The 24791-nt window shown below is 40.9% G+C and overlaps 1 protein-coding gene across 2 annotated transcripts in view; it reads right to left on the bottom strand.

Annotated features, from left to right (window-relative positions):
• The window catches only part of vwc2 (von Willebrand factor C domain containing 2), a 52272-nt gene that overhangs the window by 16038 nt on the left and 11443 nt on the right, over window positions 1–24791 (bottom strand). For both annotated transcript variants that reach the window (XM_081616253.1, XM_008430062.3), the window contains 2 exons: window positions 20615–21320; window positions 16260–16389 (listed from right to left, as the gene is read on the bottom strand). In XM_081616253.1, the coding sequence (XP_081472379.1) occupies window positions 16260–16389; window positions 20615–21241 (757 nt within the window). In that variant the 5' untranslated portion in view covers window positions 21242–21320. The remainder of the gene's footprint in view (window positions 1–16259; window positions 16390–20614; window positions 21321–24791) is intronic.

Here is a 24791-nt window from a genome sequence, read left to right as displayed (position 1 = left end):
TTCTGACATAGAGAAAGTGTTTTTACACTTTGAAGTGAAAATAGCAGGGAGTTAACAGCCAGACCACTATTAGTTTTTATCAGGTTGATCAATAAGTAGCTGTTTTTTTTATTTCCTGAGTTTATGGTCAAAATAATCCAATGTAAAATGTGCAGCATTAGCATAAAGAGACATTTCAGGGCCAAATAAAATGTCAGAAAACTGTAGACTAACGTTTAGATTCACACGATGATTTATGACGGCTGTCTTATCGTAAAGCTGCTACATTAACATGAATTAAACGTGAACTGATTATGTGGAGAAAAGGCAGACTTGGTCAATCCCTCATTGATTTCCAAATATAAATTATTCTTGAGACAAAACTGATTAAAGAAATGAGAATTGCTGGTCGCTGTCTGCCTCAGAGCGATGATGCTGGTCAGAACTGGAGCACAAAATGCAACAGTGACAAGAATAAAGTGTTTTCAGTTACGTTTTGTCAACAGTAAAGTTAAATAAAAGCCTTGAAAAGCTTTTAAATTCCTAAATAGGGTGCAGGTTTTGGTGTCCAAGTCGCTGAATCTATTTAACTCGCATTAATGGATAACTTACTGTTTACTTAAATTAACTAAAACACTGAAATCTGAGCCGAAGACTTTGCAATTATTGTTTTAGTTTATTGGTCGACACAGTGCTAGATGAAACCACTCGGTGTAATATTTTGTATTTTTCCAGTGTTTGATGCATTTGTGTTTTATAAAAAGCATCATAAAACCCTATGAATTAACGGCTCCATTGTTTATCTGATGATGAAACTGTAAAATCTGACTGAAATGCATAGGGCATTAAAACGAGCAGAATGTGATTTTTTTTTTTTTAAAGAGGAGCTGTTAAAAGGCAGATTTGTCAGGTCGATCATCATGGCTAAATAACGACACGTCTCATCCTTCCAGTTTCATCATTCGTCTCTTGTTTCCACGTCATTTACAGCCAGAAGGCCCAGTCATTTAAATAAAACTGCTGTCATCATAATTTGGCCAGACCATAGCTAAGCTTAGCAACAGTAACTAAGGGCTATGGAGCATGTTTTTAAATTCACTGACAGAAACTTAACTCATTTCGCCAACTGTGTGATGAGAATATGATAAAAGATCCTCTAAATGAACACCCAGACACATTTCACATCTATATACGCAATTTCTGTTTGACATGTGCGTTTTAATGTGTTTCTTTCTAAAATAAAACCTGCCAAATCTTAAAAGGCGGTCCATCAATCGTCCCTCTCCTCATTTACACGAGCCTCGGTTCCTGTTGGCAGCGCAGCTCTGAAGTGATTTTGGCTCCAGTTCAGACTGTTTATCACGTCCCTTCTAGATTAGTGTTGACCCTAATGTCTGAGTCTCCAAGAGCACCATTTGTTTCCTCATCCGTTGCCAAGACGATACCCTGCGAGAGCAAAGGACGAAAAGTACGGCTCTGCAGCAGAGGTGCAGACAACAGAGACTTCTTTAGCATTGATTTTCCTTCCCTGAGCATTCCTCAAAAGCACATGCAACGCTTCCATGTCTTCACCTACATGTCGAAAACAACTCGTCCATTACAGCTGCACCAGGAGGGGAAGGGGAAAAAAAAAACTTCAATACGCACAGGGCCCGCTTTTTCCATTCTTCACTCTCTCTGACTGGAAGTTCTGCGCAGGAATCAATATTGTTAAATGAAACTTTATGGCAGTGAGCGAGTGATAGTCGCGAACTTTTAGAGGGTATGAAACCATTTAATTGCAATGTGTTCCAGTGCTTGAAGATAATGAGTAAAAAATGATGAGAACCTGCCTCCATTCACAGCTGTTCTTTGATATTCATGAACAACTGTCTGGGGTGGATGTTAGCGATACCTCTTACTTTCATCTTCCTCCCCCGGCTCTTCCCAGAGTGTCTCCTTGCATGCAAGTAATACATCTGAGGCAGGGCACACCGACATAAGCATTGATTTTGCATGCCTGAAAAGGCCAAGATAATGCCCGTGCATAATTGATGGGCTTATCAAGCATTCAAATACTTCATTGTGATTTATATCAATAGTGTGGAAAATGGTAACGAGTAATGGTACAAATCTAGATGGATTACTTGCTAGATTTATTCACTTTTTTCTGTGCTTTTTCCGTCCACAAGCTTCCTCTTTGGTGCCACTGCACATCTGGAAGACTATTTAATTACTTCCCATTAGCGAGCTGAGCTTTGATGTGACACACTGGAGGCTTCGGAGATCCTCGGAGGTCTCAACATCTGCCTGCGTCCAAACAACATCTGCAGACAAGGCAAACACCAGAACCTGAAGAGACCTCCAATAACTGGATGATGAGTATTTCATCACTTCTTCACGGCTCATGCTGAATGCTGTGTGATCAAAGATGGAGGCTGGCAGTCAGTGGCCCTCGACGTTTAAATCAGACGTCTGGGAGAGAAGCAGCATGAATTAAAAACAGGATTGATGTGGATCGGAGTCGAGGGCCGACCGCTGGTGTCGTTTAGACTGATGTCTCATTCACCTCATCAGGTGGAAGCTAATTATTTCATCTTTTAAATGTTCACCTTATGGTGCAGACTCTTGTGTTAAATAGAATGCAAATGTAATCTTGTGGCAATTAAGTCTTTCCTGGAAAGATGTCTTTGTTTTTTTTTCCCAGGATGTGGAAGAAAAACGTCACCAGTGGGAGGCTGAGAGTGGAGGACTGGAGGAGAAAAAGGACCAGTCAGCAGGGAGGCCTGTACCAGTAAGACGATCAATTAAATTTGGATATCAGACGAAGTTGATTAGTACAATTTTTTCAATTAATAACCGAATAAAATCCATCCAAACTGACACCTTAAAACAGGAATAAACTGGGATTAACCACATGCTGCAGTGCAGGAATCATACATTTTAGCTTTACTGATGCTAAAGTGCAAAACCAACATTAGCAGAAGCTAATGCTACACAAACAATGACATCTGGACCTCTGCGTACATCAGTTTGGTCAGACTGAATAATATGGGAGAGAAACTGGACAAAAATCGCCTCCGTGGGAAAATTCAAGCGTCAAAACCACTAAAACACATTAAGAGTCTTCAGGACTGTCTGTTGGGAAAGTACTTTTTATACTGATGGAACAGGAAAGGATTGGGCTGCACAGTGGTGCAGTTGGTAGAGCTGTTGCCTTGCAGCAAGAAGGTTCTGGGTTCGATTCCCGGCCCCGGTCTTTCTGCATGGAGTTTGCATGTTCTCCCTGTGCATGGTGGGTTTTCTCCGGTTTCCTCCCACAGTCCAAACACATGACTGTCAGGTTAATTGGCCTCTCCAAATTGCCCCTAGGTGTGAGTGTGTGTGTGCATGGTTGTGTGTCTCTGTGTTGCCCTGCGACAGACTGGCGACCTGTCCAGGTGACCCCGCCTCTCGCCCGGCACGCCAGCTGGAGAGGCACCAGCAACCCTCCCGACCCCACTAAGGGACAAGGGTGTAAGAAGATGGATGGATGGAACAGGAAAGGGGCATCTTTGGGGAGACGTACATCCTGTTACATCATAAAATAAATGTAAAATAAACTTTGCAGAGAACCGATTCATTGACAGGACTTCTGAGTTTCGCCACCAGGAAAATAATCCAAATCAAACCATCAGCTCTGCCTCTGAGTGACTCACAAGACACAAAATGAAGGTTTTGGAGTGGTCTAATCAAAGTCTGAGATAGCGTCACATGACATTAAACAAGCTGTTAATGCTTGAAACCCCATCAGTGTAGTTTAATTAAACTAATTCCACAAAGAATGGGCCAAAATTTCTCCACACAATCACAGCCATTCATGGCAAACACTTAGCGGCTCTAAAACTGGAACAATCAGTTAACAGGTTGAAGGGGAATTTCTTCTCACAAAGGACCAGATTTATTTGGATAGACTTTTTCTCCCTTGTGAATTAAATAAACATTCAAAAATGCTTTTTGTATTTACTCCAGTTATCAATGTCTGATTCTGAAAAGTGTTTGATGATCTGAAACCTTCAGGTGTGATGAAAAACAAGCAAAAACAGAAGAAATTTTTACAAGGGTAAAAGTTTTCACATTTTTCACATCGCTTTACTAACACACACACACACACACACACACACACACACACACACACACACACACACACACACACACACACACACACACACACACACACACACACACACACACACACACAGAGGAAGGTGAGCAGCAGAGCACAAACTGACCCTCTCAAAGATTGTCTAGTTGATTGAGGTGAGTGTTTACACCTCCTGGTTACAGCATGATAAGCCTGCCAAGCGTTTCTGTGAAATCACAGCCAAAGATATCTCCTGTCTGGCTCCACGTCGATGCGTATTCTCACATCATATCCTAATCAACACTTTAAGCGTTGGTACTGACAACTGCAAATAATATGTGAAAACACCAGCAGGAGACTGAATTAATACGAAGAAACACTAAATGACTGGAGTAATCCTAAAAATACATCAAAAAAATCTCACCTGCTGCTGATTTTAAAAAAACATGGCAGATTTACTAAATCACAAATGAGTCATTAATGCTGCCAGAGGCTATTTCTGCTGTTTCTCTTTCTGCATTTCTGAAGATTAGGCTTAAAACACGGAAGTTTGAAGAGGCTGCACAACAATGCACAAAACCATTTTTTTCTGTTGTTGTTGAATAAGTGAAGGAAATGAAATAAAATGGGAAAAGGAAATAACCTGACCATAAAACATTTAGTTTCCAGGCAGAAACTAAATAACAGAAAAATGCACAAACAGCACATCTCTCAATAACACATTTCCACCTTGTTGTATTAAGAAAAATAAGTAAAAAAACACATTTCAACAGATCCTCATCCTGACATCTGCAGCTGAGCCCGTCTTCACCAACATGTCACACTCTGGCATGCCTTCATATTTGGAAGACTTAGCTAAATGAGGAAGCAAAACGTTTACTGAAATTTTTATTAGTTTTGTTTACAAGTCTCATAAAAGATGGGCAGTAAATGATAATTAACGTTCATATTTATGCTGCTGTTAGCTGCAGAGCTGCAGTGCAGATGGTGGAGAGGGAGCCAGCAGGGTGCAGCGCCGCCGGACAGACTCATACGGTTTCTTATTCTACTAAACCAGGCAGTCAGTTAGTACAGTTTATTGGTACAGCACATTTCAGCAACCAGGTAATTCTTTACATCATAAAAACTTCACACAGTCGCCAATTTGAGAAACCGGAAACAATTTTAAATTCTTGTTTGTATTAGTTCACATTTAGCTTCATCATTTGTCATTTTATTTGTCCGTATCATGAAACTATTTAAACTCTGCTCTGGTTTTTTGTGCAGTCGTCTCTGGGCAACAACACACTGCAGATTTAATCTAGAAATCTGCAGTGTGCAGATAAATCTAGAAACATTTTGTGGTTTTAGTAGAAGTTCTGATCTGAAAGCACAAACCATTCTTCCTGATCCTGCATTCCTCTCTCCTGAACCAAAACCCTCACCAGAGTCCCAGTCCTCACACACCAGTCCCTCCCAGCTGCAATCTGTCAATATGAATAAAACGTTCTGAAAAGTTACAAAATGTTCTAGAGCTAGCAGCATGTTGCTCTACATTAGTTCTCATTTGTTCATTATCTAGACTTTTATTTATAATATTTTTAGTTAAGTTGTTGCTTCTTCTTCTTCTTTTTAACAATTATTCCCTGCAGTTTTAGTTTCTGTGCAGCTGGAAGCTTTTTTTGTTAGAATTTTTCTACTTTTAGAAAGATAGAGGGATTCGGGTGTGAGTAAATGTTGTGAGGACTCAAAGCTGTTTTTTCCTCTTAAAATATAAATAATAAAAATAATTTGCAAAACTAATAAAGTTTATTTTCTTCTATGAGTTTGTTATGGAAGTCCAGACATGTTTTAGAAAAACAAACGGGAAAGAATCTGTTACTTTGACTGATGATGCTTTCTGATAAACGGTATAATAACTTAATCTTGCCATTGGCAGGAATATAAATATTATTTAGCGATTATTTCATATGTGTTTAGGATTTTAGGATTGTTGATTTTCTTTTTCATTATTTTTTACTTTTGTCAAAAGTTAAATAATGACTGAAAATAAATAAGCTTGTGATGAATCCTGGTGGCAACAAGGCGAAGATCAATAACACCTGAACTGGTTGAAAACGAGGATTCCTGGACGCTGAGCAGAACCAAAAACCAGAAAGAGGAGGAGGAAGTTCAAACTATCTCTTCCATTCATCATAATTATCACAGCACCAGATCCGCTACACCAACGTTTCTCTCAGAGGAGGAGCAGCAAAAAACAAAAGAGCTGGATTAGCAGAGCTTTCCAACAGCTGATGATGTCATCCAGGACGCCGTCAGTCTTCAGTCAGACGCCTTTTCAAGAAACTCTAATATGATTCACAACAACATTTAATTTCCCTTTACAATAAAGAACGTTTTTTCTTTTTTAACTCAGAAACGGAATAATTTAGGAAACCTTTCTGCTGCGAAGCGTCATCAACAACGCATGGAAAGAAGTGATGTTCCACCAAACTGCTCAATAAAACAGCAGTTTAGTGTTTTAAAGTAACAAAGTGAGGGAGACATGATGGTAATATTTCACTCCACCGTGTCAAACTACTGTTCATAGCGATAAGCATCATTACTGTTTATGGTCTCAGCTGTAGGTATTCCTATCCTGTGGTAAAGTTTTCCAACAGGATGGCAGTTGTTATAACTTTCATGATCTGTTGTTTCATTCAGTGTCACGCTGTGCAGCAGACGGTAGAGTCTGCAGCGTTAGGAGGTCTACCTGCAGAAACCTCAAACAATCTGGAAAACCCAACATCTAACACAGTGGTTCTTAATCTGGGTCTGATCGAACCCCTGGGGTTCGGTGAGTCGGTCTCAGGGGTTCGGCGGAGCCTCTGCCGCGGAGGTAAAGACACATTAACTTGAGTAAAGTCGTGATGACGCGCCGCTTTGCCATCACTTAATGCAGAGGATCACGTTACATTGCTTAGCCAATCAGAGGATCACGTTACATTGCTTAGCCAATCAGAGGATCACGTTACATTGCTTAGCCAATCAGAGGATCAGGTTACATTGCTTAGCCAATCAGAGGATCACGTTACATTGCTTAGCCAATCAGAGGATCACGTTACATTGCTTAGCCAATCAGAGCTGCGGAGGAGCCCTGATTGAAGGAGCTCCACTCTTTTTACCAAATTCTATAGTCTAAATCTGCTCCTTAGTCGCATCTTTTCGGGGTTGCTACTGCCTCTAGTGGTGTGGGGTGGTAACACAGCTAATATAATTACATTACTAAATCAGAATACCGCAAAGTATATTGTGTGTCGGGAGGAGGAGGAATGAGAAGGGTTCGGTGAATGCGCATATGAAACTGGGGGGTTCGGTACCTCAAAAAAGGTTAAGAACCACTGATCTAACATCTGATATCATTTTTGATAATTTTGTGCAATAATCTTTAAGCCTAAACTTCCTTTAGTGAAATCAGTCAAAGCAACACAAGACCATCATACTAAGTATCAGTGGCCTCAACAATGACATCAGGATCCGTTCTAATAAATCAGTGCCATGTAAAGAACATATTCTGTTCGGCACCAACCCGAATAAGATCCGGCTGAATAAAGCTTTGCTCTCCCACACAGTGAGGCTACGGAGAGTTGGATGTGGAAACCTGGGTCTTAATCACACCGGTTTTTACAGCGTGTGGAGACACATCACTGGGTTACACAGCAGGGCTGCTTATTAGGAGCAACTTTAGTTAGTTTTGGGCTTGTTTATCAAACACTGGGTTGCTTATTTAGCCCACAGCATCTGGCAACACCTGTCCCAAATGACAGTGCAGAGCAAGAGAGCTGCAGGTAAAAACATGGCTTTGCTTCTGGAGCCAGGGAGAAACCCGAACACTGCAGAGTCTATGCAGATATGCTTGTGTGAACAATGTCAGGATCGGTAGGAGTCATCACTCTGACAAATACACATAAAACACATGTGAAGAGAATAGTCTGAGCTATTCTCTTCACTGAATAAGCTTTCATTAGGAGACTTCATTTGTTTTCCAGTCTATTTGCTCACTGAAGTTGAAATTTTAAAGTCATGGGCAGAAGAGCCAAATTATGCTATAAAATCATCGAGTAAAATTAAAACATGGACGGTGATGGCAACATTTACTGCCACCTCTGTAAAAACCAGTAAAATAATAATCATTAGTCTAATTTAAATCAATTTAAATATGGAAAAAACTCAATGGAGGAAAAAATCTCAGGGAAAGAAACTGCATTTATTTAATTGAAATCACCTCCCGGATAACTATTGGTCTTAAAGATCCTTTTAAACTAAATGTAAATAAGTCCTGCTGCTGGGATCTCATGATGATTCTGTCGGCTCCAGAGACGGCGGCGGCGGCGGCCATTACCCTGTAAAAGCTGCGCTGCTGCGCGACGTCTACGTTCTTTCCCTGCACATGCGGGTCACTTTGGGGTCATAAAGCGTTCACACACAGGTCTGACTGCGGTCACATTTAATTTATATGAATGGCCTCACACACACACACACACACACACACACACGCAGCAAAACATTGGAATTGAGCGTGGTGATCTGCTATGTGAACATAGCCCAGGTTTTCTGATGAAGATCCAGTGAAGATGGAGACATAAAGGTGGAAAACAAAGTTTTATTTCAGTTTTTTCCAACAGCAGGAAGACGTATAGCACACACTATTCCAGGTTCTCAAGGGTCGGCATCCTCATGTTTTATATCTCTCTATGGAGGTCGTTATTATAGTTACTACCTCCTCAGCATGCCATTGATCTGCCTCCAACGAGCCGTCATTTGATCCAGGTGTGGTGAACCACACCTAAACTAAAACATGCAACATATAGGACTGACTTCATGCTGAACTTAACTTCTCACCTGAAATGACATCAAACTGGATGTAAACATCCCTGGAACAGAAAGAAATCTAAACCTGTAGCATCCAACCGTGTCCAGAGGGTTTGAATATTCTTATGATTTAATGTCAGCTCAGTCGTATTCTTAAACAACAAACCTGACACAAGTGACAAATCAGTAATATACTGGCAACTCTTAGAAATGATCGAACATAAAACTGAATTACTGTCATAAAATGTTGCCATTCTTCATTTGCTCTTTAATAAAGTTGGACATTTTTTGTTTGTTTCTCTTGACTGAAACATAAAGAAAATGTACAACTGAGGAAAAGTACGGAAGCGAGGTTTTCCTTTCCCTTTTCTAAACAGTTCTTTATAGAGTTCCTTAGCTGCATTTCCATTAAAACTGAAATTACTCAAATTAAATTTGCTTAATGGAAACACACCAATTCAAAATTCTTCTTCGTGGTTTGTAGTGTGTTTGTTTTGTTTTTTGGCTGGCTCCACCAGAGCTCATAAAAAGTTGTGTGTCATTCCAACATGTTGAACTCTTCTGTAAAAACACCAATTATAGTTTCCGCAAAACACCACTTTCACTTTCCGAAATTGTTTTATTTTTTGTACATTACTAGAATATACACAAATATTTTCTCTCATTTGTAATGGAAACACAGCTGCTGTTAGGTAAGGAGGAGGACCTGTGATGCTGTGGGCCTGATTCTCATTCAAAGCTCTGAGAAGCTTCTCAGCGTGCGTCTTAAACTCTTTGAAAAAGTTACTTTTGAATAAAAATGTGCAATCAAACAATCAGGTTTATTTGTATACAACATTTCAGCAACAATGCAGTTCAAAGTGCTTCACATCATCCATCCATCCATCCATCCATCCATCCATCCATCCATCCATCCATCCATCCATCCATCCATCCATCCATCCATCCATCCATCCATCCATCCATCCATTTTCTTCCATTTTTCCGCTTCACACATGCAAAATCAGAACAAATGAATCATCACATTTTCATGTATCATCATTTCACATCAAAATGTCGGTTAGGTTTTCATTCATCGTGGTTCAAAAGCAGCTCTAAACAGGCGGGTTTTAGTCTAGATTTAGATGAACTCAGTGTTTCAGCTGTTTTGCAGTTTTCTGGAAGTTTGTCCCATCAGCTTACCGAGTTGAAAACTTGGGTTATGTTGGATCTCATGTCATTTGATGTTCTGGCATCCAAGGTTAATAAAACGTGGCACTTTTACAACGGGATGTTGACATGAAATCATCTGTGATGGGATTTATGTAGAGATTCATCAGAAATGATTTAATTTGGCCCCTCAGCAATCCCTCAGAAGAAATGGCCTGATCCTGCCATTAAATAAATAGAGAGCCGCCATGCTTAAATTTTCCTTCTCCATATTTTATCCTAAGCTTATTACCTGCAGCACCTCGTCATTTTTTCGCTGTCTGGGTAAAACAAATGAGAGATAACTCTGATTAAAAGTTTTCCAGCAGCTGCAGCGTAATTTCCCCTTTGATTGCATAGAAATATTTCTCAACCGCTCCCATCCTCCATCATTTTGTTTACCACAATGCTGCTTGCCTCTTAGCTTGAAATTTAATTTTATGGAAAACTGATGTGTTGTTATGAGAAAAATGTAACTCGGGACGGGTGCGCAGAATGCTGAGTGGCAGTCCAACCTCTTGTTTGCCCACAGGTGAAGCAAAGAGAAAAAAAAAAACATATTTTGCTTCAGTTTAGAAATAAATATGTTAGTGAAGTCCAATTAAACCCCGAGGAGTGTAACGCTCAGTTTAAAACCCTGAAACGTGTAGAGAAATGATATTGTCAGCCACTTCCACCCACAACTGCTTTGAATTTATAGAGCTGCAGCGCGTGCCTGGCACACTGATACGGCGAGGAGCGCGTATGATTACTTTTATATTATAGGGTAGCATGTTGTGAATAATCTTGCACAAATAATATATTTGTCCACTACATGGCTCTTTCCATCTCCTTCCAGGCTGCTATGAATAAGCATTAAAGGGAAAGTGACCAGACATCTGAGACGTCTGGCTGTCTGGGTTGCTTTAACGAGAGAATGAAGTCAGTATTGTTGCTCGTTTCATTGCGACAATAGTTCATTTTATATTTGGTTCTCAACATGCATTTCTGTAAGAATCCTCAGGTTTCAGACTAACAGGAAAACATTAGACTGAACCGCACACAGACACAAAGAGCTAAAATCCACAACCATATCCTCTAAAACACTTAAGACTGATTAAATAGTTCAAACACTAAATATGCTTTAATATGTATTAATATGAACAGTGGAGCCAACATCCAGGGCCGTCTTTATTTTCTCTACTAGGGGTTCAGCCAATCAGTGCCAAGGAAACTGAATGCCGCTTCTGGATTGGCTGCTTTGTAAATGCCAGCTAAAAGTAAACTTTAAATGTTTTAGAAAAAAATCCATGAATAAACACATTTTCCACAAGTAATTTGAAGTTCTACAGGAAAATCCACTAATACTGAGCCAGCAAAGGGCTGCGATCCACTCCAGATCCTTTAAGTGGATGTTGCTGACTTATTACTTCAGAAAATACTTCAAATAATTTGAAAAATCTACCACTACACAGTAGCAGGCCAACCATAAGAAATCCCAAATGGCTTAGAAGCTGCAGCACTTTCTGCCTTTTTTCCCCAAACTGCACATCCAGGTTTCCTGCTACAAAACAAACCACCAGAAAATTACAAACAATCGAAACGCAAAGGATGTTCAGCACAGTCTATTAATACGACTATGCTGTGATTAAATTGTTTAGTTGCAGATGCATGTATTGTTTTTTTTTTTTTTTTTAAATGAAGAGGCAAACACCCCGAGGCAGAGCATCACAAATGGAGCATCCAAATAATCAGCTTATCTATATTTGACATTCTGTCTTAGAAAAACTCCTGAAGGTAAGATGAACACAAACAACAGAGAATACCTGCTTATATTAGCATCAAGTAACTAACAAAACACGGTTCTGTACGCTGAGGTTCGATAAGAGCTTATGAGAAGTCAATATCTAACCTGCAGTTGATTAAGCAGTTAGCAGCTCCAGTGTGGTGATCGGTTTTAGAGCCAGCAGCTTCTGACCGATTGTTCACAGCAGGAAATAAATCCAACAGATTCATCCGAGTTGAGATATTTAGGGAAGAAAAATGGACGAGCTCAGCTATCTGGTGCATAACAGATGAAGGAAACTAAATATTTGTCATTTAGGAAGGCGTCAAAGATATTTACTGGCATCAAATAAGTGCAAAACAAAGTTAGCGTGTCGTAATTTTCCAACCACATTCAAATGATGAGCCGTTTCTAAAATAGTTCTACCGAGCAAATGCTGCCTCTCAAATTTAAATGAGGTATTACGCATCCACTTAGTGGAAGATCCACACAAATATCTGTATATTTATGCATATTACAGCGAGAGCAAATAATGCAGAGCAATCTACATTGTTTGTAGCACAAATATCAGAGGAGAAAAATGATGCCTGCTGAAAGCTGCTGTTAATTTTGTTGCAGGAAAATAAAACGGGGGAGAAGGAGCAACCTCCTGCACTGCTGCTTTATAAAACAAATAAAAGAAAAAAAACAGGACAGGGATTTAAGAGAAGCCAGGAATGATTCCAGAGCAGTCCAAGCATGACGAGGTTAATAATTAACTCTGCAAAGATCCATCACCAACGTGCAGCAGAGGCCAGAACCTGGAGCGACTGGCGCTGAGGCAAAGTCAGAAATAATGGCTGCAGATCCTCTGAAACTGATGGGAGAGTTTATTGATAATGCATGCACATTATTTATTCTTAATTTTATGCTTAACTACTTTCTCTAGTTAATTTAAGTGTTAATAAAAATGTCTATAAGGTGGAGTAAGTAGATTATTAGCCTTTTTAATGCTAATTTGTCAGGTTTGTCATCCATCCATCCATCCATTTTCTTCCTCTTATCTGGGGTCGGGTCGCGGGGGCAGCAGCTTCAGGAGGCCCAGACTTCCCGCCACTTCTTCCAGCTCCTCCGGGGGAATCCCAAGGCGTTCCCAGGCCAGCCGAGAGACATAATCCCTCCAGAGTGTCCTGGGTCTTCCCCAAGGCCTCCTCCCGGTGGGACCGGAACACCTCACCAGGGAGGCGTCCAGGAGGCATCCTGACCAGATGCCCGAGCCTCAACTGGCTCCTCTCGACGTGGAGGAGCAGCGGCTCTACTCTGAGTCCCTCCCGGATGACCGAGCTTCTCTCTCTAAGGGAGAGCCCAGCCACCCTGCAGAGGAGGAAACCCATTTCGGCCGCTGTCAGATGCAGGTTAACCAGCAGTGAATAACTCATGTGTTTCTCATGTGCCCACAGAATCAATGCAACAACAAATACATTATTGCAGCAACAACAAAATAATAACAGTGCTTTAAAAAATTACTCACTTTGGCATGCTAAATGCTTGAAAGTGGACCTGACAGCTGGACCTATATTTTGATTAATTCTCCTGATACGTCTACTATATCATTTTTGTGGGGGGTTTTTTGTCCCTGCTTTTCTATTTTTCTACTTAGGTTGGGTTAGAAGCTGGTGTAAATTTTCAAAGTGAAGTTCTGATTGGATGGAGAATTCAAACGGACCAATCAGAGCTCTAATCTTAAACGTTTTCTTTTCTTGAAAGGTTTGTATTGAGATAGAGGACGAAGAAAGCTTCTGGAACCGAGTACCGTTCCACACATAGGTAAGTAGGTAAATTATATTATTTATTAACCTTTTTATTAGATACAAGGGTTTTTTCATGTCTTGTTTTATATGTTTCTTTGATTCCAGACAACTTAACCTTTCTCTGTTGTGTGGCCTTTTCAGACGATTTTGGAGTTTTTTGACATGTCAACTGATCCTATATATCTAAACACACACAAACACACAAATGTGAAATCAGGGTTTCCGTCTGTGTATTATAAGCCTGGCGGGCCACCAGGCTTTACTTGCGCCTACCCACCAGACTAAGAATTGTTTATTTATTTTAAACAGGGTTTTTTATACATCAGCAACAGTGACTTCACAAACTATTATCCCTTCACAAACTGCCTGTTGACTTCACAAACTATTATTTCAGAATTATGACACCGATTCGTGCACCTGTGATTTTTTGTAACTTAACATTTTTTAACACAAAAACATGGTGAGCTGTTGTTGGACTTGGCGCCTCCAACATGGGGATTAGCATTATTTCTGTGAATGTACATATAAATTATATATATATATATATATATATATATATATATATATATATATATATATATATATATATATATATATATATATATATATATATAAATAAGAAAGTGATGTCATGGCGAGGATAACATAACACAATGTCTTGGCTCAGAAGAATATTGAATTTCACACTCTTGATCTCAATAGAAATGCAATATTGATCAGATTATTGCATAAAAAGCAACATAAATGCTTCAACGCTCCAACAGGACTTGATGTTCTTCATCTATCTACATTTAGTGTCAGGCTTGTTTTGTAACACAGCAGACCTGAGGAAGCCGTTTGACAGCAGCTTTAATGTGTGATAGAGATCACTCCATGGGAGAGTAAATAATTCATCCTCCATATTGATTGGTAATAGATAACGAGACTGATTGCTTTCTGAACACTGGCATAATTTAACATAGCTTAAAACTGCTGCAGCCAACATCTCTCCCTTTCACAACCCTGTTCACTTTTACCTGTCAGGTAAAAATTAACAGATTATGAATTAATCTCCATGTACAATAGGGATTTTGAGATTTAATGGGAAATTTCACAACCCCAGACAGAATAAGCTGGATGATGTAATCAGGGAGATAAACTTAGAAAGCTCCTATTGTCAGAACAGAAATATTTCAACCCCAGAATCCGGGATTAAATGCTTGGCGGCGTTAGTCGTGGTCAGGTAACCTGCCGTCTTTGACAAGGGGAGCTCTGCTTATGCTAAACTGTGGTAATTTTATGCTAAGAACATCGGACGCTGTCTGAAAATCCTTGTCGGGTGATTGCGCCCGCGGATTTGGGAGGGGATATTTTGGAAAACAAATGCACAACGCTGCACCGTTTCCCCAAGCGCCGCGAGACTGATGAGTCTTCAAACACGACCCCTGCAAATCCACCGGGCCTTGCACAGCAGGAACGACGGAGCGCGGGCCAAACTGTGCAAAGCTCCCTCAGCGTGATCAATATGTGCATATGTAAAAAGTCAGTGTACAGCAAAAAAAAGAGGAAAAGGGACCAATATCAAATCCCTGAGATTACAGCAAGCACATATTAATAGAGTGCATAATGCACCAGGACGTCCAATATGTTTTAGGCTTTGATGCAGCCTTTAATTTAATGTAGGACGGCGTCTGATTAATACCTAATGATCAGCATTCATTACATGCAAATGTGTCCTGAGTTTAAAATAAATCATCTTACTGTGATATTTTGGGTGTAGTTAAATCAAACCGAACAGATGAGAGTCACGTGTCGAATAAGACATTTAATGAGTGTTTTGATGATTTAATCCACTTATTTTTACTGACATATTTACTGTATGCATCTTCTGACAGGCTTGAAACAAACAGCCAGTAATTCACATCCTCAAGAGTTCATCCTTTAATCTGTACAAATAAAATTCAACAAGCAACCTAAAAAAAACCCGCATTAGCCAAACAAAGCCCTTTCCTCCGAGCATCAGGAGCGTTTTTCTTTTTTTACTCCTCATGCATATTGTTTGCTCTTGTTTATATCAAGCAGTGCGCGCCCCTTTAAGGTTCTAAGTCAGAGATACATATCGCAAGTCATCATTCTTTTTGCTGAAGGAAGCAGTGTTGCTGACATTGCCATGTTGAATTACACTCACACCAAGAAAACAAGGGGACATAATCTAGGACAAGCTGTCGGGAACCATCTGAAACAATTTCAGTTAATCGACTCTGAGATGCAGAAATCCTCCTTCTCATGGAGGCCGAGGATCTCTGAGATCATAAAGGAAGAACAACAGGACGCAAACATACCAAATAATCTCCTCATGACGATGAGATGCGTTTAGACGTCTAAATCCAGATATTAAAGGAAGAGTAAAAGATTTATTTCGCCTCGTTAGGTAAAGATCAGTCAGGATTCAGGAGAGTAAACCTGATATGCTAAGATGTTGCAGACTGCAGTGCAGCATGCTGTGTTTCTGTGTCAGCAGAATGAACGCTGGGCTACAAAGCCCTCATTACTTCAGCTGAAGTGAAGCAGAGAAACATTTGATGCTCCACCCGGAGCAGCTTCTGCTATGGGAACCGTCACTCACCGCTCTTGCAGATGGGGCAGCACTGGTCGGGCTCGTACTCCGGGTCCACGCACTCAGTCTGAGGACAGGCGGACACCGAGCACAGAACCTCTCCACTGGGCTCACACCGGCACTTCTCACACGGAGACACCTGAAGGACAGGGATCAGGTCGGCCCATCAACACAAAAACACTAAATCAAACGCTTCTGGTCAGGTTTGTAGTGCAGATATCCAAGTACACTTAAAATAAGATTAAATTAATGGCCAGTAACCTTCATGCAAGACATATGAGCTTGTCTTAAGTCTATTAATTTCTTCATATTAAAATAAAAGTACTACTACCCTAGTTGATTATGTAACCCGCAATTAGTCAATTGGTCAAGACTTTTATTTTTGCGGGCTCACTTCCTGTTTTGCCCCAAACGTGCCAACTTATTTAAAGCCCCGCCTCCAGCGCAGTTTGAACTACATCACCTGGTTCACTGTGATTGGCTGTTTGGCGTCTTCCTGGCAAATTCACCCAAATCTCTGCATCCACTGATTTGATCCTTTGAGTTTGTTTGTGTGGTAGCATTATTGGTTTAACATGACATTTCTGCTCATTGGAGCGTTTTATTGGAACTGTTGGCGTTTGTTACCTGGACCGTCACTGGGACTGTCACAGCTGATCGCAGTCTAGTAGCCTTCACTCTCTGCCCAAAGGTAACATGATCGCTGGTTTTGTTCTGGCACTTTTTTATTGATATGATCAAAATAGGATGTAGCTACAGTTAAGTTGATAATGCGCAATATATTTATTTACTTATTTTTTATTTTCCTCACTCTGCTCAAGTATTTGAGTTAATTTTTCTTGATTGATATTTTGAAAGTGAACTTTGATTTCAACTTTTCAACTTTAAATTGATTAGTTTGAAATATGATTGATATTCTTTTTATTTAAAATATGGTTAATTTAACCTGATTGAAATGTTTAGTTTAATTATTAGGCATTTAATAATGGCATTTGAATGAATATTTATTGCGTTTGTACGTTTGTACATGATTGTTTAAAACACTTAATGGGTTTTCTGGCCTTTTTAGGTCGGGTTTTTTATTCCTGATGGATCCGATCCTCTTCTGGAATGAGGACAAGAACTTTATGATCTTGGAATTGATTTACTGAGTTAATTTGTCTCTCATTGTGCATTTGTAATTGTCTGTTTTTTTTCCAAAATCACTAATATATACACTAAAACTAAAACCATTGCTTCGTGTTTTCATTCACACCTCAGGCTCCTTAAAGAACCAACTTCTGATGCCGCTCTTGTAGCTGCAGTTAGCTGCATAGCCCATAACTGTTACAATTATATAATTTATAATAAAAGAAAACTGTCTTGATGTAAGTGAGATAATAAACATGTTTTAAAGACGTATAGTGAGCAGAGATCAGCTGATTTCCTCCTCTCTCAAGGAAACAAACGCTGAACGGATGAACCTGTTTGAAATCCTGCTTTTCTTCTCCCTGTCTGAGTAGCAAACGGCGCATTATGTCCCTCTGTGACTCCGTAGTGAAAACTGTACATCTGAGTGTAACGCGGCTGTTCAGCAGAGCTAAAAATAGTAAGAACACGACTGTGTTTGTCTCCGAGGGCTAAGCAGCTAGCATGAACGTATATGGAGGTTTATGAAGACCTCCATGCTCTCCTCGTCCAGCCGGTCAGCTCAGATGGACGTTTATGTCTCGGTAGTTTTGCAGTTGGTCCATCTGCTCTTCATGTCCAGATGATGGACTGCAGCTCTGTGAGACGTTCAAAGGTTGTTGTAAAAGCTAACTCTGCTTTAAACTTCTCCACAACTTTCTCTCTGACATTTCTGCTGGGATCCTTGGTCTTAATGATGCCGTTTGTTTGCTTACTTTGGGACGTGTGGAGGTAATTAGTTGAACTGGAGGTTTTCAGAGGGATCAGATTAAATGGGACTCGATACAAACACAACAACTTTATCAGACTTCTCATTTAAATACACAGCTCTGGAAAAAAATGATCAGTTCCTCTGGTTTTACTCTTCATATGTTTGAGTAAAATTAACATTGTTCTTTTATTCTATGAACTGACATGTCTCTGAAAAAACAAACAAATTTAGTATTTATGTGCAGAAAATGAGAAATGGTCAAAATAAGAAAGAGATGCAGTGCTATCAGACCTCAGACAATGCAAAGAAAATCAATTTATATTAATTTATAAACAATACTAATGTTTTAACTCGGGAAGAGTTTAGAAATCGGTATTTGTTGGACTAACCAGGAGGTTTTCAGTGCAGTTGGCTCTTCATTTTTCCCAGAGCTGCATATAATAGAGCTCTAAACCTATTAAAAACTTAATCAGATTAATCACTCTTTTGCTGTGATTAATCACTTTGCTTAACTTTGTAAGCTTGAATTGTAAAAATGCATTTTTAAAATAAATGTTAAAGAAAACATTTTATTGTCTCAAACCAAACTTCTCCGTTTTCCAGGTTAAGACTTTAGAGTAGAATATTTTTTAAAAAGTCATTTTGTCCATCCATCCATTTTCTTACACCCTTGTCCCTCAGTGGGGTCAGGAGGTGCTGCTGCCTCTCTAGCTAACGTTTCGGGCGAGAGGCGGGGTCACCTGGACAGGTCGCCAGTCTGTCGCAGGGCAACACAGAAACACACAACCATGCACACACACACTCACACCTAGGGACAATTTGGAGAGGCCAATTAACCTGACAGTCATGTTTTTGGACTGTGGGAGGAAACCGGAGAACCTGGAGAAAACCCACCATGCACAGGGAGAACATGGAGACTCCATGCAGAAAGACCGGGGCCGGGAATCGAACCCAGAACCTTCTTGCAGCAAGGCAACAGCTCTACCAACTGCGCCACTGTGCAGCCCAAAGTCATTTTGTTTCAAACATAATGTTAAAACTATAAACTGGCTGTGAATGTTAATTCACCACTAAAATAAATTGGCTTAATGGCTCCTTGGTTTATCCAAACATCCATCTGGGTGAATTTTTTAAAAACCAGTCTGACGCTCATCTCATCTTTTCACTTGCTTGTAATACAATTAATCTGCATTATGAAATATTAACGTGTTAAACTATTTAGATTAATCGCAGGTGAATGAATTAACGCATTAATATTGACAGCCCTAATATATATAGCACAGCACAACAGAATGTGTAAATGTTCAAGGGGTTTGAACATTTCTGCATAGCTATGTACCTTACACACACACACACACACACGCACACACACACACACACACACACAGCTCAATAAGACTGCCTTGATTGTTTAGGGGAGTATGTATTCAGTGTCAGAAAGCCACATCTATGGGGAAGTCTCAGTTCTCTCAATTTTATGGCCAATGAGAGCCTCATTTTCGAGAGGGCAGAGCCGAGAATTGAACTACCCTATTCAATCAGAAGATAAGGAGAAATCAATAGGAACTGGGAAACAATAGAAAGATGCTTCCAATTTCCTCAGCGTGTGAGTCTGTGTCTGCTATCCAAGTGTTTCTGTGTGTCTGAAAATAAAGGAGGAAAAGGTGGAACAAAGGCTGGGGAGCGCAGAGTTTGATTTACATTCAGAGCGTGCAGCACAGGTTTCATTTTGCAGCTGCTTATATGAAGTCATACACCTCTAGTCCTAACAAGAGAGCTGAGGCTCGTTCTGCAGATTGCTGAAGCTTGTGCCTCCGCATGGCACTCCACTGTGAAAAATGGAGTGAGGCAGCACTTAGCACGATGCCCCAGAATGTAGCAATCAAGCATAAAAAAAACCAGCCTGTTGCTCCGGTTCAAAGCTCCTGCCCTACAAACGGCCCAAAGCCCGACGTATAACAGCGGGGAAGACTTAGAAGAAGATACTCCACATTAGGCTCAACCATCTGTGGAGACACTACATACATAAAAAGAGGCATTAGGGTTCAATTTATTGCCTCACAAGAGACATAAAACTCAGATGGTGGTGAAATCCTGAGTCAAGTCTCTTTATGAAGACGTGACGGCAGATAAAAGAGTAAAGACCTCAGTGATGTGTCTCTCCCAAACGCCCACATGTATGCTCATACATGCCCTGCAGAGTTGGAACATTACTGGAGCCGTAACTCTTTGCATCGACTGAATATGGAGGCACTCTGCTGAAGCTGCACGGCTAAAACTCAGCCTCCGGTAACATTCTGCTACACAAGTGCTGACCTTTGCCATTATAAATGTGCCTGTGTGCTCGCTTGTATGCTGCAAGGCAAGGTTACTTGTTTCTGTGTAGCGGCGGCAATAAACTCCATTGATAGCGTGGAGTGTTGGTCAGCAATTCTTTCAGGTCGGAGCATGTCAACGAGGACTGAAAGTGGTAAAACGGGCTCACCTTAAACTCTTCTAGTGAGGCGTAGACCTTGCCCCGAAACTCGCAGTAGTTTTTTTTCTCCTTGCACAGAGGGCAGCACTGGCTGGTGTCCACTTTGATGCAGCGAGGGTGGACCTTGGGACATTCGGGCTTGGTGCACAGAGGGCCCTCGTCCGTGCAGAGGCAAGGACACGTCGAGGGGCCCGGGGTGAACTGGTCGCCGATGGCAAACACGAAGCCGCTCTCGTCCATGCAGCCTTTCCCTCTGTAGTCCGGGTAGGCGTACTCGTCGATGGCGTCCAGAGAGAGGGCCACGTCGCTGGTGGGGCCCTCGTCTATTTGGTTTAGGCTGTCCTGTTCACTCCACTGCTGCTCGGATTCGCCACCTTTCAGGGAGCTAAAGCTAGGCCCGGTCAGGTCCGGGGCAGTCCTGTTGGGGCCGAAGGCGTTGGTTTCCTGAGCGGCGTACTCCAGCGGCTCCTCTGGACTCTGCTTGTCCTGCTGTTCGTCCTGCCGGGACTGGGTCAGCACCTTCTCCAGACGATCCCGGCTCACCGGCAGCGTCGCTATGGGATTGCACAGGGAGCCGCTCATCAGGAACCCCAGAAGAAGGAGAACTTCCGCTGCCATGGTAACGGAGTGCAGCATCTCTTCCCACCACCGGCAAGGTGGGAAAACACCTTGGCTCACATAACACAGTTCACATCGCAGGTGCGAGCCAGTCCATCTGGAAAAAGAAAATTAAACTGGGGTTACGTGTTCGGCACTTTGTCACTTTCATCATCTCGGCTCTGATTTACGTCTTGAGTCTCGTTCCCACAAGCAAACCACCACCGAGTGTGAGGCGAGCATGTAGCATCAGTGAATTGGATCATCAGGAAAAGAAGTAGACAGACACAAAGACGCGTTAGGAAATCGATAATGCTTGATACTGTAACACTTGGCAGCATCAATCAGTCTCTGCGGTGTTAGAGTTAGGGGAAAATGGCCAATGAGGGAACTGAATGTCACCCTGCTAAGAACCTCATGGAGCAGAGAGCCGGGATCGATGTCTGTTTCTTTTCAATGAATCGCAGCCAACAGCACATAAAGAGAGATTGATTTGAAAATGGAACATAATGCCATCTTGGAAAGATAACTTTACAACAGATTTCAGAGATATGAGTGTAGCAGTGTCAGTTTCAAAATAAAAGCCAATCTGCTCCATCTCTTTTTTTATTTTTATTTTTTGCAAGAAAGCCAACAAAATGTCACTTTGCGAGACCCTTTCAGCACTCAGGAGTTGACGTACGCCGGCTAAAAGCCCTCGGATCAGCTGCAGAGGCTGCACATTTTTAAAAAGCAGCACGGCCGATGTTTTTGTTTTTGTCTCCTGCTTAACTTGATTTACTGCATCGTCTTGAAATTCAAATGCCTCCTATGATGCCTCGCTGTGTCTGGTGGCCTACTTTCATTCATTTCCCTCACATCCAATGTTTGGTGTGATCGCTGAGCTGCTTTTCATGGGCTGCAGTCAGTTTCACACACAACTTATTTTGCAGAAATAAATTGATTATTTAGCAATTTTGAAAGTTGTGTCAAAGCTTATTTATGACAAGTTATTAAAAAAGGGCAGCTGCTCATAAATGGGGCCATAAGGTTCCTGGCAAAAATGTTCGTACTCTCTTTTATTCCAGCAAGAAAATTATACATATAATCAGCCCCCTGTACTCTGATACCTATAAATAAAGTGCAACCCATTACTTTCAGAAGTAAAGGATAAAGTTTTTCACAATTTTACCATGAATCATATAAACATTAATCATTTATTTATTGTGTCAAATGTGAAAAGACTTGATCGAGTAATATTACTCGAACAGAGAACAACTGTGATGAGAAAAACAATCGTTTTGCTTTTATCTGAGATTTTAGACGCAGGCTGATAAAATCCCGTACTTGCTTTTTGGCTAACTTCGCAGCGATTTCAATATCAGTATTGGATGCTCAATCCATCATTTATGATTTTTTTTTTTTATCAAAATATTTAATTTACTAACAAACTCAGCAGTGGTACCCATGGTAACTCTGGAGGAGCTGCAGAGATCAACACCTCGGTACAAGAATCTATTAGAGGTTAACTGCACAAATTTGGCCTTTATGGAAAAGCAGCAAGAAGAAAGCAAAAGTGAAGTAAAAGAAAGAAGTCAGGTTTGAAGTTTGCTTTAACCTACAAACATTTGGAAGGAGATTATCTGGTCAAATGAGTCCTAAGATGAATTTTTTTGGCCTACCTAACCTGTGGTGAAACATGGCAGTTTGGCAAAATAAAGGCTGATGCTGTAAAAAATAATTGAGACTTGGGAGAATATTCACCTTCCACCAGAAAAATAACCCAAAATATCCCACCAGAACTACAATGGGCTGGTTTATATCAAAGCATATTCATGTGTTAAAAGTGGCCTAGTCAAAGTCAAAACCCTTAATCTAATGGAGAATATGTGATTTGAAATCCCAGCTCACAGATGCTCTCTATTTAATTTGCTTGAATGTGCAGGAATTTCAATCTGCATGTGAAAACTGGTGGAGAAATCCCAAAGACTCGCTGCTGTAATTTCAGAGAAAGACGCTTCTGCAAAGTAATCACTCAGAGGATTTCTATTTGTTCAAAATCATTTTCCCTCCACTTCATCATTACACGCCTCTTAGTGTTCAACACAGAAAATCCTATGAAATAAGTCTAAGTTTTATCTTTGCAACAGAAAATGTGAATTTCCAAGAGGTGTGAATACTTTTCAAGGCAGGTTTATCTATGTGGAAAGAAACAAAGCAAACCAGATGGAACACGGATTCAGTTTGAGTGAAAGCAAACCAGATTCCCTCCGCATGTTTTAGGTGACGCCTTTTGATATTCATGAATTCAGCTTCATTCTGCGGGACAAACGATGGCGCCGCTATCACACCGGCGGTGTTTGAGGAGCGTTTCTCCCTCTGAATTGCCGCGTTGAGGCGGAATCCTTGCAGGCGGCGGCGACAAACGAGGAGGAAGCAGAGCGAGGTGCATACCGATAACGCTGCTGCAGCTGACAGAGACGGGGAGCGATGAGCCCCGGCCTCATTAGTAAAAGGACCTCATTTGTCTTTTCTCGGTCTCACCTCTCCACCCTAACAGCTGTTATGAGCTGTCACTCTAATGCCGCCGCCATGGCCGCCGCCGCGCTGTGTGTGGCCCTCAGGGTGTTTGGCAACATGAAGCAAACTGGCCTGGGCAACACGATGCTGCTTATAGAGAACTGGTTTCCTCACTGCCAGTGTCTAACGATGAAGCAGACTGTTTACAGCAGCTTGTTGTGTCACAGATTCATGTCAAAATGTCCCCCGAGTGAATGTTCGTGTCATGGCTGGATGAGTAACGAGTCGGGGTAATGCGCTTTAAAAATCCAAATTGGACATAAAATATGAAAGAGCACACTTGGCAAATAAGCAGAGCACTCGATAAAAATGACTTGTTGATCCGAAATGTGTGCTGGATACAAATGTGGTCAGCCAAGACCACAAAGGAAGAGATTTCAGATCCAGACTGTTACTCTCTGGACATTAATTCTGTGTCCCCATTTCTGCTGCCATGCCTGTTCCACAAAGTTCAAAAATCTTACTTATAGCTTAAAGGGGAAGTATTATGTGCTTTTCAGCCACACAGTGCCAATTTATACCACAATCAAGTAACCGTATTAACATCAGTTGCTATAAGAAGGCCTTCCTGCTCTTTCTGAAACCTTCAGGAAGTCGTCACTTCACAGGAAGTTGTGATTTTTTTTTTTAACCAGCATTTCACTGAGAAGCAGCTCCTAAAATGAGCTCAGCTGATGCGTAACTCTAACAGGTGTTTGCTCTAATTGCTGCTGGCTAGTCTGAAGGAGATGAGTGGGCGGAGCTAAGTCGGCGCACGCATTTTGAACAGCTGAACGGTTGCCATGGAGATTAGACGATTTCTCAAACATGCATGAAAGAATTGAAGCAACACTCCAGGTATGTTTTTGATGAGAGAAAGAAAAAGTGAATATACTAATATTAATCTACTGATACTAATCTGGAACAAACTTCCAGAAAACTGCAAAACTGTTGAAACCCTGAGTTCCTTTAAATCAAGGCTAAAAGCCTCCTGTTTACAGCAGTGATCAACATATTTGATGAACATTTGCTTGAAGATTTTGATGATGGC

This window comes from Poecilia reticulata, chromosome 15, assembly GCF_904066995.2.
Source record: "Poecilia reticulata chromosome 15, P_reticulata-male-v2, whole genome shotgun sequence".
Taxonomy (NCBI): Eukaryota; Metazoa; Chordata; class Actinopteri; order Cyprinodontiformes; family Poeciliidae; genus Poecilia; species Poecilia reticulata.
This window is presented reverse-complemented; position numbering and strand designations above follow the sequence as displayed.